This window comes from Lactuca virosa, chromosome 8 (genome assembly GCF_052849685.1).
Source record: "Lactuca virosa cultivar CGN04683 chromosome 8, Lactuca_virosa_CGN04683_v6, whole genome shotgun sequence".
NCBI classification, from domain to species: Eukaryota; Viridiplantae; Streptophyta; class Magnoliopsida; order Asterales; family Asteraceae; genus Lactuca; species Lactuca virosa.
Window position 1 is genome coordinate 145,209,096 of NC_136433.1, and position 21,892 is coordinate 145,230,987.

The 21,892-nt window shown below is 36.8% G+C and overlaps 1 protein-coding gene across 1 annotated transcript; it reads left to right on the top strand.

Annotated features, from left to right (window-relative positions):
* Nucleotides 1-2,713: 2,713 nt before the first annotated feature.
* LOC145130919 (uncharacterized) lies at nt 2,714-4,858 on the top strand. The gene is made up of 2 exons (XM_079065671.1): nt 2,714-4,542; nt 4,702-4,858. Exons 1-2 carry the CDS (start codon nt 2,714-2,716, stop codon nt 4,856-4,858), a joined length of 1,986 nt encoding a protein of 661 aa, XP_078921797.1.
* The last annotated feature ends 17,034 nt before the right edge of the window (nt 4,859-21,892 follow it).

Sequence of the window (21,892 nt, forward strand, 5' to 3'; positions counted from 1 at the left end):
CCCGTAGATGACCTAATGAGGTCCAAACCCACAACTAACACCCATACATGACCTAATGATGTCCTAACCTACAACCAACACCCGTAGATGATATAATGAGGTCCAAACCCACAACCAACACCCATACATGACCTAATGATGTCCTAACCCACAACCAACACCCGTACATGACCTAATGTGGTCCTAACGCACAACCAACACCCATACATGACCCAATGAGATCCAAACCCACAACCAACACTCGTACATGACCTAATGAGGTCCAAACCCACAACCAACACCCATACATGACGTAATGAGGTCCGAACCCACAACCAACACCCATACATGACCTAATGATGTCCTAACCCACAACCAACACCCGTAGATGACCTAATGAGGTCTAAACCCACAACCAACACCCGTACATGACCTAATAAGGTCCAAACCCACAACCAACACCCGTACATGACCCAATGAGGTCCAAACCCACAACCGACACCCATACATGACCTAATGAGGTCCAAACCCACAAGCAACACCCATACATGACCCAATGAGGTCCAAACCCACAACCAACACCCGTACATGACCTAATGATGGTCAACCCCAACCCATTTGAATTAAAAAATTCATTATATATATTTATTATAAATTTATATATAAATTTATTTTTTTGTTTCATAAAAAAAAACAATGCTAGTATGGATATTACATTTAATTAATATTATAGATATTTTTTATGTAATGAATTGTTATATGTTATGTCTATATGTGATGTTATTTTGATTATATAGGATGTCTATATTTGATGTTATATATATTATGTCCCTGTTTTGGTATATTGTGTTGTTAAAAAGGCAATGTAGTTTCCTAACACAGGGGTATAACAGTTAATTATATGTTATATGCCCATATTTGATGGTGTTTTTAATAGAAATGTATTAGGGGCAAAATCAGAATTAGTGTGCATAATTTTATATGTTAATTATGTCCATGTTTTGCAAACTTGTAACTGAGTCAGATTTGTCCCAGTTTTAGTTAATTGTTTTTGAAGATAGCAATGTACTTTGCAACTTAGTTGCACTCTGGATTTATGATAAAACAGGGGTATAACAGTCAATTATATGTTATATGTCCATATTTGATGTTGTTTTAAATAGAATTGTCTAAGGGGCAAAATGGGAATTAGTTATCTTATTGATTTTATATGTTAATTATGTCCATGTTTTGCATACTTATAACTCAGTCATCTTTGTCCCTGTTTTGCTTAATTGTTTTTTAAGATACCAATGAACTTTGCAACTTAGTTCCACTTTGTATTTATGATAACACAGGGGTATAACAGTCAATTATATGTTATATGTCCATATTTGATGTTGTTTTAAATAAAATTGTCTTAGGGGCAAAATGGGAAATAGTTATCATATTAATTTTATATGTTAATTTACATTGTTTTGACTACTTACAACTGATTCAGGTTTGTCCCTGTTTTACTGAATTGTTTTCTAAAATAGCAATGTACCTTGCAACTTAGTTCCACTATGTAGTTATGTTATAGCAAGGGTATATTCGTCCATTAATTGTTACTATGATAAAACAAAGAAAATTATATAATTTCCTACTTAATCTGTGTGTGAGATATAAGGGTATAATGGTCATTTATTTATTGTATCAAATTAGGAAAGAATGATTTGTTTTTTGTTTTTATTTTCAATTGTGAAGGCTAATTAAAAACAATGTGCAACAACAATTACATTCATTGTATCGAATGGGGAAAAAAATGCTTGATGTTAACTGTGTTTGTCTTAGATCAGTTTTAGTGGATTCTTTTCTCTTTTGGTTAATTTTTTTGTTTTTTTTCGTAAACCAATAAATTACAATCAACCAGATACCCCAGATGGTAAGTGTGAATGTAGTTAATAGTATATTTTGGAATGTCCTGGGTTCGAACCCAACTAGCAACACTTTTTTTTTCTTTTTTTTAGTTCTCGATATGTCCCTGATCGTCCACTTTTTTATCACTTCTCCACATGTCCCTGATAATCCAGACTCAATACGTGAATATCCCCTTTTAGACAATATGAATTTCTATCGATTCATTCACTGATAACTACAAAGGCATTGCAACTACGTTTATACTTCAAACAGAAATTGATACGTCAACATCAAATTCATACAGGTACAAATACTACATTTAATTAATACAGGAAATTAAAAAACAATTACCCTCATAATATGAATCTTTGTTATTTCGTTTGGTCATGATGTGTATCATTATATTTTTTTTTGAGTTAACAAGTTTTTTTGTTTCAAGATATTGGATTTATTTGTAATGTGATCTATTTTGTTTATGCACACCAACTGTTTGTTAAAATGGGTCAATCAACAGGAAACATATATTGCTTGTTGATGCTGTTGTAAGATGAATATGGATAAGTCTTGGATGGGAGCCTACAGAACATCAGAAACCTATGTAAAAGGTGTTGCAGAGTTTATCAAATATGCAGTACACAATTACAAGCTTTCTAAACATATGGATCCTGTAGATACCAAAAAAAGATAAGAATTCCATGTCCAATATGTTAAGTGTGTAAACCACATATCTTATTCGGTGGATGTGGTAGATGATCATCTATTCAGGAATGGAATTGATCAAACATACACAAATTGGAACAAGCATGGAGAAATAGAAGAACCACAAAGAAGTTATATATATGAACATAATTTTGACATGGGTACGTCAAACGTTGTAGATTCCACGAGCATGAACACAGAAATGCCAACAGATGCTGCAAGAATAGTAGAGATGGTTGAAGCTGTAGAAGAAAATTTTATTGGGAACCCTGATAGGTTTAGAGAACTGATAGAAGATGCCGAGAAGCCCCTATACACAGGGTGTCATAATTTCACAAAATTATCTGCAATCATTCAACTACTCAACTTGAAGAGTAAGTATGGAGTATCAGATAAGTGCTTTACAGAATTATTAGTTTTGATCAAAAGTATGTTACCAGAAGGAAACGAAATGTACAGTAGTACATACGAGGCGAAAAAAGCATTCAAGGCAATGGGTTCAGGGTATACTAAGATACATGCATGTGTCAACAATTGTATACTTTATAGAAACGAATACACAGACTTGTCAGCATGTCCTACTTGTGGTAAATCAAGATGGAAGGTTGATGAACAAAAAAATAAAATTTACAACAATATTCCTGCAAAAGTTTTGTGGTACTTTCCAATTATTCCGCGCTTAAAGCGTCTTTTTCAGTCTAAGACTACTGCAAAAGATTTAACATGGCACGCGACAGAAAGAAAGGTGGATATTGGCGTTTTAAGTCACCCAGCTGATTCACCAGCATGGGCTGCCATTGATGACAAATATCCTGATTTTGCTAGCGAACCAAGGAATTTGCGGGTAGGCATTTCGGCTGACGGGGTCGATGTGAACAGAGGAAATAGGACTCATAGTGTTTTGCCTGTTTTAACTGTCATTTACAACCTTCCACCATGGTTGTGTATGAAGAGAAAGTTCATCATGCTTTCGTTATTGATTTCAGGAACACCAGGAAATGATATTGATGTGTTCCTAGCACCTTTTATTGAGGATCTGCAATTATTATTTGATATTGGAGTTGAAACACACGATGCATATGCACAAGAGCAGTTTAAACTACGTGCAGTTGTGTTATGGACTATTAATGATTATCCTGCTCTAGGTACATTAAGTGGTTGCCCATACATCGATTTTCAAGGTTGTGTTGTGTGTGGTGAAGAGGCACACTGCATTAGACTCCCTGAATCGAATAAGCAGAGTTATGCTGGTCATAGAAGATTTCTACCGTATGATCACCCGTTCAGAAGACAAAAGAAGGCATTCAATGGACAACAAGAGTTCTCACCCTCTCCAAAACCTATGAATGGGGAGGAAATATATAACAGGGTGAAATTTATAATTAATAAATGGGGAAAGGTTAATAAGGGCAAGGAGGCAGAAATCCAACAATCTACAAGTGGAAAAGGTGGGAAGATTAATAAAAAAAAGAGAAAATCACACCAAGTGGGTACTTTAGATGTGGGCCAGCAAAATAATACATACTGGAAGAAATTCAATATATGGTATAGACAACTAAGGTATTGGCCCGACAATTTGGTTCCACATTGTATAGATTTTATGCATGTGGAAAAGAACGTGGGCGAGAGTTTAACAGGAACTTTGTTGAACATTCCCGTGAAGATGAAAGATGGTTATAAAGCTCGATTGGATTTGGTTCAGTATGGTTTAAAACCAGAGTTGCATCCTCAGATACAAGGGAACAACACAACACTTCCCGCAGCAGGTTGTACATTGACAAAAGAGGAAAAAGACAAATTCTGTGAGACTTTATACAACTTAAGGGTTGCTGAAGGGTATTGTTCTAATTTTTCTAGTTTGGTGAGTCTAAAGGATGGGAAGTTGATCGGACTAAAATCACATGACTATCACATGCTCATGCAACAATTTTTGCCCATAGCAATTCGATCTATTATGCATCCACCCACCAGAGTTGCTATTACAAGGTTTTGTTTCTTTTTCAAATCAATATGTAGCAAATAAATCATAGTGGATGAGCTAGATAAGTTGCAAGAGGAGTTATGTGTAACCTTATGTCTTCTTGAGAAACACTTTCCACCATCATTTTTTGATGTGATGATTCATTTAACCGTTCATCTAACTAGGGAAGTAAAGTTATGCGGTCCAATATTCTTTAGATGGATGTACCCGTTTGAAAGGTTTATGAAGGTTATTAAGGGGCATGTTCGAAACAAAAATAGACCAGAAGGATGCATTGCAGAAGAGAATGTTGCAGAAGAGACAATTGAGTTTTTTAGTTAATTCCTTAAAAAGATGGATACTGTTGGTATTCCACCTGACAATCATAACAAATGTGAAATTCATAAAGGTGTAGATAGTAGCTTTATTACGGACGATACTCCTCTATTAGCTGCTAAATCGGTAGAAGTTTCTGCAGAACTATTCAGCAAAGCACATTTCTTTGTATTGCAAAATACATCTGAAGTACTCTCGTATATCAAGTAAGGTTTTTTACATGTATGTTTTTTTTTGTTATAATATTAACATTAACGTATTGAAAGATGACATATGGAATTTTTGGAACATCTACACCCTACTAAACGAAAGGCACATCTAGAACAAGAGCATAGTAAAACATTTGGTCATTGGTTACGAAAGGAGGTATATTCTTTTCAAATATGTTGTGTTCTTTGTTATTTTTGTCTTGATTTCTTAAATTCATAATCTAATTACAATTCAGGTAGAGAGAGAGAGTTAGGGGCCTGTAGAGAAAGTATAACAGAGACAATGAGATGGATTTCATATGGACCCAATAAGAACATTATTAAATACGATGTATATGCTATTAATGGATATACTTTTCGTACAAAAGCTCGTGAAGGTAAAGTTTACCAAAATAGTGGGGTTAGTGTTGTTGCAACTGACACACACATCAATAAAGAAGTTGTAACATATGCCAAAAACACTTATTATGGTGTTTTACAAGAGATATGGGTACTAGATTATCATTTTAAAAGAATTCCAATTTTCATGTGTGACTGGGTTGACAATAGAAATGGGGTAAAAAGGGATAAATTGGGGTACACACTAGTTGAACTAAAAAGATTAGGCCATAAAGGTGATCCCTTCATATTGGCCTCACAAGCACAACAAGTATTTTACGTGACAGACCCACTCGATCAAAAAATATCTATTGTGTTCAAGACACCTCCCAAAAATTACAAAGATACATATGAAGATGTAGATGAAGAATTTAGTACTATTGTTCCTCATAATGATAACATATTGCCACGTGTAGACACACTTGACTTGCAGAAGGAAAATGATTATTTTCGTACTGATTGTCACGGTATTCTTATACGTGCGGTACGTGTTTCTTATTGTCATGAATTATATTTGTAGGGATAATATTTTTCCTTCTTTTAACACTTAATGATCTTTATTTTTTGTTTGTAGAAGGGAAAGGCCAAAACTTTAGCATATCGTTATGTGGAGAATAAGAAAATGACAAAAAATGACGATGTACTTTACTTAATGTCTTTTTACCATATTATACCATCAAACTATTCTGGTGTAATATTCTTATAACTCAAAGATATTTTTTTTTTCGGTTTTTTACTGTTATATTGTTACACATGTTATAACATAAACTGCATGTAATAGCAATGTACTTTCGTTATGCAATGTTAAACAAGTTATGTTGTATTCATTTCATTTATTTATCATAATATTCTGTTAAAATAAGTTGTATTCTTTTCATTTTTAATGGTATATTATCTGGTGCAATTAAAAGAATAGATGACAAAAAGGGCAATTTGGTCCTTTATTATAACTCTTATTCAATAAGACATTATTTTTCTTTTATGACTATATTTACGTATAGACACATATAATAGCTGTAAACGTAACTAAATGCTACCTACACACACTATTTGTTTCTTTTTAAAGCCAATTCATAATATTTTGACACACAAAATAAAAGGTACATGACCATAAGTAACATATTCAATGAACGACCCCTAATTATAACGATAAGACATTATTTTTCTTTTATGACTATATTTACATATAGACACATATAATAGCTGTAAACGTAACTAAATGCTACCTACACACACAATATTTGTTTATTCTTAAAGCCAATTCATAATATTTTGACACACATAATAAAAGGTAAATGACCATAAGTAACCAATACTAACTTCTTTTAATTTCTTGCGTAAACTAAATACAACTAGTACAGAACCGCCCTATGGACACACAAATATTTAGTGTGACCATATGTATCACCTTTTAGCTACTTTGTCTGTTATGTGGCTATAAAGGCACCAGGTTATAGACACACAGAGAACTAACTCATGTGACGATACTTTTATCTACTGTCTCTTATAAAAAAAGTATGACAATCTTAATCCATACATGTGGCTGATTGTGACCTATGATCTCAGTTTTCGAGTGTGACTAATATTTGTCACATTTGGTGTAATTAAGTGTGGTAAAAGTGTTGATTGTCTATATAATGGCCACACATTCTAATTTAAATGTATCCAAAAACAGTCTCTAAATTTTTTTAGTGACCTTTGGCCACACTTTTAAGAAAAAGTGTCACAGGCCGTTTTTCGGAAAGTGTGACCGTAGGTCATTTTTGTACTAGTGTTAAATGCACATCCCACTTTTATTTCAAAATCAAGGGTTACATATAAAAGGAGATTCAAGGGTTCATTATCAGTTTACGCTTTCAAATTCCCAAATACTCTCTGATAAACATCAAGCTTTCAAACCCTAACAATGGCAACTGCTGCTAATCCTGATGCAACTCTTTCTCACACCACTGATGATGTTACTTCATTGCCGATTATGAAGATTCAGGGTACGAATCATCAAGTGGAGGCAAATGTTTCTCAATATCCTGAAGAACTCAAGATGCTAATCATTGCCTTGAAGAGTTCTGTTTTGTCAAAAGCTATGTTCAACTCATTTTCTGTTCCTCTTTCATGGCTCTCTCAAGCTAGCTCAACTGCTACATATTCAAAAGCTTTGGATGCAGTTACTTTCAATTTGGTGACTGATAATAAGGTCAGACTATCCAAGAAGCTTTTCTGTCAGATTCTCGACATCCCTAATTCCCCACCATATGTCAGTTTTACCTTTCCACAATTTGTACATATGTTTAATGAAATGGGCCATCAACCTCAACTGTCAAAGATAAGTGACTTCAAGAAGTCTAGTCTTCTTAGTGTTTGGAATTTCTTGTTTGGTATTTTCTTGAGGTGTTTGACTGGAAGAACAGTTGGTTTAGACAAGGGGATAATGGAGGTTTATGCCATGGTAGCTATGTTATGATCTTCAAGTGGATTACTCTACTCAATTGTGGAAAGAATTCTTGAAGAGTATTGAAAACACGAATGCTCTTCATGGCATTTCGTGTGCGAGATACTGGAGCTTGATCTTGTAGTATTTCTATGAGAAGGAGGGGATTATGGTTCCTAATGATGAAGAAAAAGCTGTTTTTCATGTGTATAGTTGTCCAAAGGATGCAACTGATGATACTGAGGAGTTTCAAGTTGTAGCTCGTATTCCAGATGCAATGCTCAAACGAGTCGATCCTACGAACACAGTCTTAGTGACTAACTTGCAAACAATTGATACAACTATTGAAACTGGAATTCTATTAGAAAGAGAAGAGATGAAGTCAAAACGTACGAAGAAGACTGACGTTGGTTCTTCTGAGAAACAAATCAAGGAGACTACATCTACGAAGGTTCCAAAGAAGTTACCAGTTACTGAAGCAGAGCCAACAATACCCGAAGATTCCGTTGTTGATACACCATTAACTCAAAAAGAAATTATTCCTTCGAAGACCGGTGTTTTTCGAAGAATCAAAATGAAATCCAAGCACAAGAGCCGATCTCCACTCACGAATGTCGTCCGAAAGCCACAGGTTACTCATCAAGGACTTCTATTTCATGAAATTACAGCGCCTGCTTCACCATCGTCAAAGAAACGAAGGGCCGCTGATATGGCTAAACAAATTTCTAAGAAGAAGAAGAAGAAACGAAAGATGATTATCTCTTCTGAGTCCACAGCTGATGAAGATGAAACAATTCCAGAAACTCCTGAAGTCAATCTTAACAAAGATACTTCTATTTCTGCACAAACAGCTGTTATACCACCCGAAGATTCGGTTGCCAAGTCATTATCTGAGGAGGCTCGAACTTCTAACATTCTTGTAAACGTATCTAATACGGATGCAAATGTCATCATGGGTGAGAATAATTCGAAGAACGAAAACTAAGGTAAACCTTTGACTGTTACCTCAGAAACCTTTGTATCTTTTCCTCCCAAAATCACACCTGTCATACCCACTACTTCCACCACTGATTCTCCTACTTTCGAAAACATTATCAAACAACCAATTACTTCTCTTTTTTCTTCACAATCCACTGATCCACCCACAACCACTTCACCAATTCAAGAGTCCATTTTTATGGAAACTGAGCATGAATCCGAAGGTTTTGGAGGAACTTTTGAAAACTTGGAGTTTGATGAAGAAGAAACTGATTTCCCAGATCACATGCTTATGACCATGAAGCAGTTCAAGATCTTGAATACAAAGCTGAATTCAATTCTTCAATCATAAGCAGATCTTGGGGGAGGTAATTCTGTAACAAGTTTAGAAGTTGATGGTTTGTTAAAACTGTTAGAAGGAAGGATCACCTCAAAAGTTTCGGGCATGATTAAAGATTCTGAGTCTCGTCTTTTGGAGAAAATTGATATTTGTGATCACAGCAATGAGATGAGGGTGAATTCTCAGAAGTCTACATTTGAAGGAGATTTGAAGGAGTTGAAAATGGTGGCAAAGGAACGTCATGTATTATTCGTTCAAGATGTTAAAAAGGTGAGAGAAGATGTTAATTTTAAACTTCAAGAGCTTCGCCAAGACATGGAAAAAGAGATTGCAGTTGTTCGCACAGAATTTGCGTCTCTAAATTAGAAGGTGGATATAATGTGTGATGTTGTGACAAAGTTTTCTAAGTTGTATGAAAGTTTGAGTCATCAAATAGCTCAACTTTCTACAACTGAAAACAAAAATTTTATGGAAGTCCTCACACTGTTAAAGGAGCTCAAATCCTTATCTTCAAAACCAGCTTCGTCTTCTCAACTATCTTCGGATGATCTCTTCCAGAAATTTTCTCAATTCGAAGCATTACTTCTCCAACAGTTGGCTCCTCTTTCCCGCATATCCAACCTTCTTCTAACAACAAATGCCCCGCCTGTTTTTACAGGGGTGCAAGGGGGAGAAAGGAAAAATGAAGTTTCGAAGGCTGGAGGTGATGATGCGAAGGTGGTAGGAAAGGTGTTTCCTTCGAAGATTCCAACTACAAAACCAGTTATAGCATCTGCTAGTCCAATTTCTTCGACAATTGTAACAACTGTGCCAATTACAAGACCAATTTCGAAAGGAATTGTGATTGGTAAATCTGTTGATATTGGTGGGAGTGATTCAAAGGTGAAAGAAGTAATAGAAGATTCATCTTCGAAGGCAAGAGGAAAATCAATTTTGATAGAAAAATAGAAGGAAGAAAAGAAGGCTAAGGCTGAGGCTGAATTGGAGAGGATGAGATTAGTATAGAGTATAATGACTTAAAGAGCAAGTGATCCTACTGGCATGAAAAAAGGTGATCCATCAAAGCATTACAACTATGAAACAATTGAAGCCAAGGTTGCATTTAATCATATGTATTCATTCGAAAAGAAGCCAAAACAGAGCTACATTGTCACGAATACTGATGCAAGCCAGTTGGACTTTCCAATCAATGAGATGATGTTTATCATGCCCCAGTTCAAAGCCAAAAGCAAGTTCAAAGAGAAGGATGAAGGAACTCATATGAAAATTTGGTTTCATGCAGTTCTTGCGAAACCAACTAAAGAAGTGTGGTCATTGATAAAGATAAAGAAAGTTATCAGCATAAAAAAGGACGTTGTTTTTGAAAACACAGTCCAGAATATGAAGTATGTGGTGGCCAGGGCGAATGGGAATGTTTGTGAGTTTACAATTGCTGATTTTCCTTTAATGAACTTGTATGACCTTATACAAGTTGCATTACTGCTGAAGGAAAGATCTTTCTCATATCTTCAGAATACTGATCCAGATGAGTACAAGCTGGGAGTTACTCGCATCAAGATCTTTATTGAAAATTATTACGAATGATTAGCATTAACTGATGTGGAGTTGGCTACAACTAAAGGATTGGAAATTACAGCTCCTATGGCTCCTTCGAAGACTCAAGCAGATTTAAAGAAGTATGCTGATGGTGAAATTTTCTTGAAGCCTTTTGGTTTAGTCTTCTCAGGGAAGGACAAGTCTGGGAAATCAAAACGATTTTTGTCCAAGGCTGGTGAGGTGGAAAGGTACTCAACTTCTCAATATACGAACTTAATTGTTTGTATGAATCATTGTAAGAAGAATAATGAAGGAGATAAAAAGGAACTCAAGAAGATTATCTCATGGTACACTAAGATACGAAGAGTGATGTTGTATTCCATTCAACTGCTTACGAACTGAAGTCTTCGACTAAGATTACAAAGGGGGAGATTGTAAGGGTTGTTTTGTTGTAATTAGTCGAAGCATACTTTGTACTCTTCGTATGAATTGTAATGTATTTTACTAGGGCTCTTTTATTTAAAGTTTAAGTGTTAATGCCTTAGTATATTTTTTTGTATGCTTTATGTATCCTATAAATAGGATCATTTACTAGAGTTAGAAAACTTGAATAGCCTTGTCTATTTTTCTCTGTAAACACTCAAAGCGTAATAGAGCTGAAGCGAAATCTTATTTACATCTTGTGTTCAATTACTCATTCTTTCTTTCATATCTACTCTGATTAATTTCATACTCGATTCATTGGTTCATCAAGTTGGATATAAGACCATGTGGGGGAGCCCATGGCATTCCTAGGTAAAGACCATGCGGAGGAGCCCACGGCAAGTAGGTATAAGACCCTGGGAGGAGCCCACGACATCCTTATATGTTTGTATGCATGGCTTATGTGGTTTATGTAGCTTATACAGCTAATATGGATTATGTGATTATGTGGATTGTGTCGGGGTATGCTCTGGGGAACTCGCTAAGCATTAGCTTACAGTTTGTTGATTTGTTTCAGGAACTTCAGAGCCTAAGGGCAAGGGCAAGGTTTGATGGCGCGACAAGCACTCTCTGGCATTTCACTTGGGGACACTCTGATATTTGAAATAAAATGTTGATGTTATGGAGTTTGAAAACAATTGTCAATGAGATTTCATATTTTATGGGAATGTTTTGATTAATTAAAAATGAAAAATTTATTTGGAAATTTGGGTCATTAGACATAAAATGAGCATTGTTCAAAAGAAGTGGGCAAGTGTTTATAAAGATTGTTAGTATTTAGGATTAGCGGGTTCCTTAGGAAAAATTAGACAATAATACATGTGTTGTCGTCTTGGCATAATGACTGGGTTCAATTCGGATTGTCTTATGTGGTATTAGTGTGCTAAAATTCAGTTTTGCTTGGCGGCAAGCAAAATCAAGTGTGGGGTATTTTGATATGGGCATATTTAGTCATAAAATTCATGCATTTCTTAATACTTTATGTTTTTTTTTATCTAAAGTATTCAAAAAAAGGTACTTAATTAGTTTAAAATTTCATTTTCAACAACAAAGACATGCTCAGAAGGAAAAAGAAGCGGAATTGGCAATTGCAAGCTTGGATCTTGGATTTTGAAGAAAGAAGATGAAAATGCAAAAGAACGCGGCGTGTTATTCTTGAACACGATGTGTTGATATGGAAAATCCAAATAAAATAGTGCCTTTCCGTACACACATTTTTAATGAAGAACACGACGTGTTGAGTCCATAAACACGACGTGTTGCACCAATTTTCAACATCTATTTAATGATCGTTCTTGTTTGAAGCCCTTATGAATGCTTGGAGTTTTTATCGACTTTTGGAGGCCAGAGATGTCTCTAGGAGCTGTGGATTTCAGAATTCGACTAGAAGCTTTGAATTAAAGGGATCTAAGGCAAATATCATTAGTAACTTACTTAATTCCTTTGTTTATATCATGTTTGCATTGATGAATTTCGTTTTTATGATTGTTTATGCTAAATTCATGGGGTAAACACCTTACGTTCGTTTAGAGTAGAGGATCTTATGATTAAGGTTTGATTTAGTGGCTTTGGATTATGTTTAATTGATTATTTATCATGCTACGTTTATTAAAAGAACCTTATGTGTTAGTGACAATTATTTTCTATTGATTAATAAGTTATTGAGATTGCACAGACATCTTTCTTGATTGCTGACCTCTTATGATTTTGGTGATCATCAAAGTTGTAAGCCTAGTGTTGTGAACATAACCTAGGGTTAACTAGAAAATAAGTAAGTTAATGTGTGAGCTATATATGAGGACTAACCATATATAAGTTAATTGAACCAACCAATTTAATTAACTATCATTACAAGTCTTGAGTGATTCGAACTTAACACTAGGAAACTTGTTAGATTAATCAACTGATCACTGCTTGAATTGACTTGTTTGCTAAAGGATTAATAATAGTGAACATGAACCTAATCACATTAGAAATCCGTAATTGATGATACATTAATCCATTGCACTTGCCACGAAATCAACCATAGGAATAAGTGAATCGAATCTAAACAGAAGTCTCTTTAATATAATTTAATCTAGCTGTCTTTTGTTCTTCTTTTAGTCGTTAATTGTTCTTTGCTAAGTGTTAAAGTAATTGCTTAAGTTTCTAGTCTTGCAAAACTAGAGAAAAAACCCTTCTTTAATTCATTGTTTAAATTAGATAATATTAGTAGTATTTATAATTGTTTACTGTTTCCTCTGTTCGATACCTTACCTTTACTAAACTGCTAATCGATAGGTACACTGCCTACCATGTGATTGTTTTTGTTTAAGTTAGTTAGCATTAAAACTAGTACATTCCACACGTATCACCCTATTTTTCAGAACCAATTTAAAAATTTTCTTTATGCTTTTAAGTATTGAAATGCAGAAGTTCCCGGTTAAATAACATTTATGAAATAACAAAAGTTATTTTATTAAAACCTTCGGGATGTCATTCGTTTATATTTGAACATACATTACAACGTAAATAAAAAAGATCTCAAAATATCTAATGCAAGCATATCCTTTATTCCACTCAGCATCCTAGCTAGGCAATTTCAACTTTGGCTCCACTACCTGTGATGCAATAAAATAAGTGGGACAGGTTTGCGAAACCTAGAGAGATACGTAAGGTTTCAAGCCCATAACATTTTAATGATAAAATATCATTCCTACAAGACATATATCAGGCGTAAATATATAACCTGTCCTAAGATCATCTATCCAATCCCAACCGGTCCTCACATATCCTAATTTGATAATCATTTGGAAGAATCATCTTACCGGATGAACTGTCTAAGAAACTATTTGACTACACCTACTAGGGGAGTCCTTGGCTAGTGTAAGTCATATAAGGCAACCAATGTTCAACGATTTTTGATGAATATGGCTTTCTATATCATCTACATCCATCGGTTATTAAGCCATGCTGGTAATGTAACTCACAAGACCGCCTAGAGTAACCAAGTGATGGTCATGTACTCTGGTCGATGACCCAGACATACCGTCCGGTTGTCTGATCACAACCTACCATTTATTTTCATCCCAATACGGGGACGATTACACTCCGTTCTGGTCTTACACTCTAACCCAACTATGAGACCTAATCGATGTCAAGCCTATTCGACACTAAGAAATCCTTTATAAGTCTTATTCCTAATCTAAGGCAAGACATATATCTAAAGGCAATTAATTTCTACAACAATTACTAATCCAAATGTTACTATCTTATCTTTTTAAATAGTACATAACACAGATAATACAAGCAACATTTATTATATGGATACTTTTAGGTTAAGATTATGTTCTTGATAATAACTACGCACTCACTTGACAAAGTGTCTGGTGATTGGTGAATCATGCAGAGCTTTGCCTTACACCTTTCTCGAAAGACCTATATGTACATACCGCTACGTCTTAGTCGTGTTTCATACTACGTGGAACTATTATCTTTAGAGTTTAGATTCCTCAACAATTCCAAAGTCTACTTCAAGATCAAACAAGTAAGGATCCGCAGGATAGTCGGGAGGCAGGATGATTTTGACACATAGTCTTTCTAAAATCCAACAACCAAGCCGACATGACCAATCTAGACACCTCTCCTATAGTAGATCAATCAACATGACAACTTGGAATTGTAACACTCAGTTTCAAATCGCTTCATTATTCGGGGCTATGTCCCGATCATCAGTTATCATAAGGCTTAGGGCCTTAGGGAAGAAAGGATTTGGCTATTTTTGGATGTGGGTGTTATAGTCTAAGTGATCCGAGTGTTCGATGGTGTTTCGGAGCCCAAGGGTATAATCTTAATTTGGCAGTCTGGGGATTTATGAATTTTAGGTTTTTGTTCAGGAAGTTTAAGGGAAAATGTGAGTTGTTAGAAGTGTAGGGATTCTCGTCACCTTTCCGTGGATATAAAGTTCATCGGAAACAGACTTAGATCGAGGGAGTTATGGACAAATGAAGTTTTAGCATTTTGGATCATACTCGAGTATGCAGGGCGTACTCACCAAGTACACGGTGTGTAATGGGCATTTTCATCGTGGGTGGTCCTTGAGTATGTCGGGCATATTAAGGGGTACGCGAGGTGTACTCCCTTCAGCCAAAAACCCTCATTTTTAGGGTTTTACCCCTATTTAAGCATCTTTTCTTCTAGAGACTTGACCCTTATCAGCCTCCAAGCCTCCTAAACCATAGAAATCGACCCTTAGCCTCCTTTGTTGTGTTTTTAAGCTCTTGAGAACGATTTGGTGGTTGTTTTACTCTTTATGAAGGAAGTAAAGAAGATTGGAGGTGATTTTATAGATGAGAAGGTTATAGATCTAGAATCATCACCCTTGTTTCAAGCTTATTGAGGTATAAAGTTCAAAATTTGCCATTTCATTTCATAGATCCTCTCTTTGGCATGTTGTTGGTCGTTTTAGTCCATTTTTGTTGATCCTTGTGAGATAAGGATGTTTTAGAGGCTTAATCTTGTATATCTGGACTTATTAAGGGTTCCTTAGGCATAAAGGTGAAAACTTTATGGTGGATTTGGTCTCATGCAAGTATTAAGTCATTTATCAAGCTCTTTTGAGCTCTAGAGCCCCTTTAAGCGATGCATGCAAGTAAAGTGGTCCACTTTACATGATAAGTCATCCATAGGAATTAGATCTGAAGGTTTAGAGTAAGGGCTTAAGTAATTAAGTGCTCAATGGAGTAGGATGAGACTCAGAGGAGTACACTGGGCGTACATATCTGGTACGTGGGGCGTACTGGTCTGGAAGGCAGTATGCTGGGCATACCAGCTGAGTATGCGGGGGGGGGGGGGGGTACTTGGCTTGTTGGACTTTTCTCTAATTTTTGACTTGTTGACCATTAACTATTGACCTGAGGTTTGACCAGGGATAACCATTGAATATTTTGGGCCTTTTAGGATATTGGCCTTCTCGGGATAGGTCCATGATGGATTCGGGCCCAATTTGGATGTTTGGGCCTTATTGGGCCTTGATGTGTCATTTAAGGGTTTTTGGCTTATAATGCTAGTGGATTAGTCTTTGGGTTTTGGAAAAGTAAGGAAAAAGGTAAAATGGACTTTTACCCTGAAGGTTTGGTTATTGGACTAGAATCCTTGATTGGGTCGGGAACCAATTGTTGATGAAATATATTTGTTGATGTCAATGCAAGGATTCCGACAGCAGCAACTCGAGTATTCGGTTATCTTGGATTGAGGTAAGTCTCCTCACTATACTATGGGTTGAAGGCACCAATGCTGACCCATTTGGCTTATGTTATTGGAAGACCAGGGGTGGTTCTTGGCATTTGTACGAAAGACCTTGAGGTGGCTCCTGGCAAATCTGTATGCAAGACCAGGGTTTGGACCCTAACCGTTAAGTAGATAGTTAGTTGTAGATTGTATGCTAGTTGTATTTGTGATGCTTGCATGGAAGACCATGAGGTGGCTCCTAGCACTTGTCTGTAAGACCCAGGGTTTTAGCCCCCTGCCTGATAAGGAAAGACCATGATATGGCTCGTGGCATAATGACAAGACTATGGTTGGCACATAGCACCTCCTATGATATGTATGATATGTATGATATGAACTATATGTATGGTATGTGGTATTTTGGGGAACTCACTAAGCTTTGTGCTTACAGTTTGTGGTTTATGGTTTCAGGTACTTCTAGTTCGAAAGGGAAGGGTCCGGCTTGATTGCGGCGCATACACTCGTGTTTTCCGTAACTCGTGATTTTGGGATTATACTCTGATAATTGTTTTATTTTGAAATACTTCTAAATCTTTGAATAAGGGATAAATAAGTGTTTTGATTATATTAAAAATGAAAATTTTACCCTGTGATTTTCGGGATGTTATAGGAATCGTTGATAAATTTTAATTATAAGATCCTAGAAATGGCTTACAACTATAATTATAAACTACACAGGGCCAGAGTAAGTGTAGGTCACTTACAGAGAATCAGGATCTAAACGGGCAGAATACTGACTTAGGTCCTTCCTACATGAAGATTATGGCAAGCTAAGCACTCGAGGGTGTCGTAGGGCTTCGCCGCAGGCTAGAATGAAGAAAAATGGGCGAACTACCGGAATTTTCATAGAGATATCGACTGGAGGGTGTGGGGAGGAGTGAAAGAATGATATGGTATTTATAGGTGAGTTTGGAGTCTTGCGCGTCATTCAACAGTAGGTGCGCAACGCATAAGGGTGACGTCGATCTACTGGGCTGCTGACACGTGGCACAATCTGGGTGGGGCTACGTAGTTGACATCGCACAAAAGCTACGCGTCACGCACGTGTGCGTGTGACGTTTTTTGTATTTTCAAAATTATATAACTCCTTCATACGAGCTCCGTTTTTACGTTCTTTACATCCATGAAAATTCCTCAACGAGATCTACAACTTTCGTTTAGACTCTGTCGGGTAATTTTGACTTTATATTATTTACATAGGCTTAGCCTATTAAAGTCCGTATAAAATGCATAACTCTCACATCTGACGTCCGTTTTCGGTGGTTTTTATATCGTTGGAATCCTAACAACGAGATCTTCAACTCTCGGTAAGCATACTGTCGCGCCGAATTTTAGAAAAATCATAACTTCCACTAGTGAAGTCCAATTTAGACGATACCTATACGCACAAATTCTCTTTTACGGCATCTGTGAATTCCGTTTAGACTTTCTAAGCTAAATAGCAATCTAACACATATTCACTTTTTACGCTATTCGTAGAAGTGTCGGTTTTACCGCGAGACTTTGGCGCTTCCTAACTTCTTCGTTCTAAGTCGGATTGAGGCGTTATTGATATGTACGGTATCCTAATTATAAATACTATAACTAGGTTGAGATTATTTTCCGTACGTGGTCTTTTATTTTTGACATGTATTTTAAATCTTATTTATTTTATTATATAATACATCGTAATATCGTATAAAACACATAAACAAAAAAATATATGAATAATCCTGTCTTATTCATTCACAAAATGACTACATGACTTGACCACAAGGGTTACATGTTTGATTACTAAGTGTAGCTGGAAACACGGATGTTACAATTCTATCCCCCTTATGATGATTCCGTCCCGGAATAATGCATTAGCAAACATATGTGGATAATGACTATTCATGTCACTTTCTGTTACCCAGGTGAGATTTGACCCTGTTGGGTGTTTCCATCGCACTAACACTAACTCAATCATCTTACGACATAACTTCTTTGTCTTACGGTCTATGATTTCTACATGCTCTTCAACCAGCCGCCTATCTTCACCGATCCTTAACTCTGAAAGTGGAAGCATATCCACTTCTTCTCTTAAGTACTACCTCAAATAACAAACACGGAAGGTATTATCGATACCTTCAAGTTTGGCGAGCAATTCAAGTTTGTAAGCTTGATTCCTTATCCTTTGAAGTACCTTTAATGGTCCTATGAAATGAGTACTCAATTTCCCATGCTTTCTGAATCTAATAAGTCCCTTTCATGGTGAGACTTTATGTAACACTTGATCACCCACATCAAATGTTATCGGTCGTCATTTCTTATCTGTGTAGCTCTTTTGATGACTTTGGGCAGCTAACATCCTTTCCATAATGACTTTAAGCTTCTCAGCAGTTTGATGTACTATATACAGACCCGCAAAATGCTTCTCTCTCGTTTCTAGCCAACACGACGGCGTTCGGTACTTCTTTCCATATAGTGCTTCGTAGGGAGGCATCTTGATGCTTGAGTGATAACTATTGTTGTAGGAAAATTCGGTCAAGGATAGATGGTCATCCCAACTACCCAAAAACTCTAAGGTGCATGCCCGCAACATATCCTGTAAGGTTTGGATAGTTCTATCACTCTGTCTATCTGAGTGTGGATGATAAGCAATACTCAAACACAGCTTCATGCCTAACTCCTCCTGCAGTCTTTTCCAAAATCTGGAGGTGAAACTACTGTCCCTATCCGACACAATAGATAAGGGCACTCCATGAATCCTTACGATTTCCCTTACATATGTCACTTCTAATTTCTGCATAGACCAATTCTCTCGTGCGGCTATGAAATTAACAGTCTTCATAAGTAGGTCTATTACAACCCATATCATGTCGTGACCTCTCTTTGTCTTCGACAACTTTGTTATGAAGTCCATGGTAACATAATCCTATTTCCCTATAGGTGTTGGTAAGGGTTCCAGTAACATCCCAAAATACGAAGGTAAAAATTTCATTTTTAAAACAATTAAAAACCAATTTATCATTTAAACAAATCCTTAAAGATGCTTTATTATAAAAACAGTTATCAGAGTGCAATCCCAAAATCTCAAGGTTGCGAAAAATATAGGTGTATGCACTACGATCAAGCTGGACCCTTCACTTTCAAACCGGAAGTACCTAAAACCATAAACAGCAACTGTAAGCATAAAGCTTAGTGAGTTCCCCAAATACCACATACCATACATAACATACGAGTCATATATATCAAGCATATCCAACATTCAATAGTAGGTGCTATGTGCCAACCATAGTCTTGCCGTTATACCACGAGTCGTATCATGGTCTTTCCTTGCTAAGCGGCGGACCAAAACCCTGAGACTTATAGACAAGTGCTAGGAGCCACCTCCTGGTCTTCCATGCAAGCATCACAAAGACAACTAGCATAAAATATAAAACTACAGATCTTCTTAACTTCCAGAGTCCAAACTCTGGTCTTGCATACAGATTTACTAGGAGCCACCTCCTGGTCCTTCATACAAGTTCCAAGGGCCAGCCCCTGGTCTTCTTATGATACATAAACCAATAGTCCGACATAGGTGCTTTCGACCCTATAGTACAGTGAGGAGACTCACCTTGCACTTCTGAATCCCGCAGATAAATCTCTAACTGTTGGCCCGCTTAAAATCCTTGCAGTATCAATCACAAGTTAATCATCCATAGGGATGAGCATCGGAACCGGGTACCTGCTTTTGGAACCGGAACCGCCTCGGAACTGCCGGTTTTGGAACTGGAACCGCCTTAAGCGGTTCTGGTTCCGGTTCCTAAAGTTATGGAACCGCCTTAGGCGGTTCCGGTTCCGGTTCTCGTTTTTTCGGAACCGCTACCCGCTGGGTACCCGCCGGAACCGGTTTATATGTATGTATGTATGTATATATATATATATATATATATATATATATATATATATATATATATATATATATATATATATATATAATTTCATATAAATGTGTGTTACTTAGACCGGTTTAGAATATATTGGTCCGATTTTTTCCGTCTTTGGTCCGAATTGATTTGATTTGGATCGAACTAAATTGCGGTTTTGTCGAAAAAAGTTAACAAAATTAATGCGACCGGGTTACCCGCTCCCAGAACTGGAACCGCCGGTTCCGGGACTGGTTCCAAACATTTAAGAACTGCCTAGAGCGGTTCCGGTTCCGGTTCTAACTTTCTAGGAACCGCCGGTTCCGATTCCGGTTCCGGTTCTCGCCAAATAAGGCGGGTACCCGCCTATGCTCTTTCCTAATCATCCATCAATAATCAGATCCGACCCATATAAAGTGTCCAAACTAGGGTAAAAGAACTTTTTACCCTCTTCATAACTTTGCCAAAAGCCAAGGCCCAATTTAATAATCCAAAAGCCCAAATTCAAATTAAACACCCAAGGCCCAAATATGGCCTAATTTTCCAAATTGGACCCAAATCCCATAGTGGGCCTCCACAAATAAATATTAGATCAAAACCTGATGGCCCAACAGGGCCCAAAGCAGCTAAGCCCAAAAGATGGCCCAAACCAAAGCGCAAACACCGAAATCCATTCCTGCTGAGTAGACAGGTCGTACTCAGCTTGTACGCTTAGCGTACTGGCTTAAGGGCTTGTATGTTGTGCGTACAGGCTTATACGCCTAGTGTACTCCTTCATTCAGCCCAAACTCATTTTTCTTCCTTAATCCATTAAGACATTGATCCAAAACATAGATCTGACTTCCTTGAGCTGGATAATCATGTAAAGTTGCTTACTTTACGTTCATACATGACTAAATGAAGCTATTAAAGATCAAAAGGCGTTATTGGGTGACTTAACCCATGCATGAGACATTAAACCTCATAAAGCTTTCACCTTTATGTATAAGAACCCCATAACAAACTCAGATCTAAAATAATAAGTCCTTCAAACATCTTAACTCATCAATCAACCTAAAAAGGGACCCGAAAGCATGAAAATCAAGAAAAGAAGAGATCTAAGCATTAACAAGTCAAGATTTGAACTTGATACCTCTAGGAGCTTGCAAAGTGATGAATGATTGTGGATCTCTAAGTTCCCCACCAAGCTATGAACCTTCCTCCATCTTCAATCTCTTAAAAATGAGCAAAACAACACCAAATTCTCCTCAAGTGCTTAAATGCACATCAATGGAGGCTAAAGGGTGATTTCTAGGGTTTTTGGGGGCTTGGAGGCTGGTAAACAGGCCAACCTTGATGACTTAAGGTGTTTATATAGGGTACAACACCCTAAAATAGGGTTTCCACTAACTCCTCGTATGTCCCACGTACTCCTCGTATGCCCAATGTATGAGGCATCGCACTCCCGATTCACCCTTCGCAGTACGCTAAGCGTACAACACATAACGCCTCACATACTATCCTCCGCAGCAGTATGCCCCGCGTACTCCCTAGGTACTCCCCGCTTAC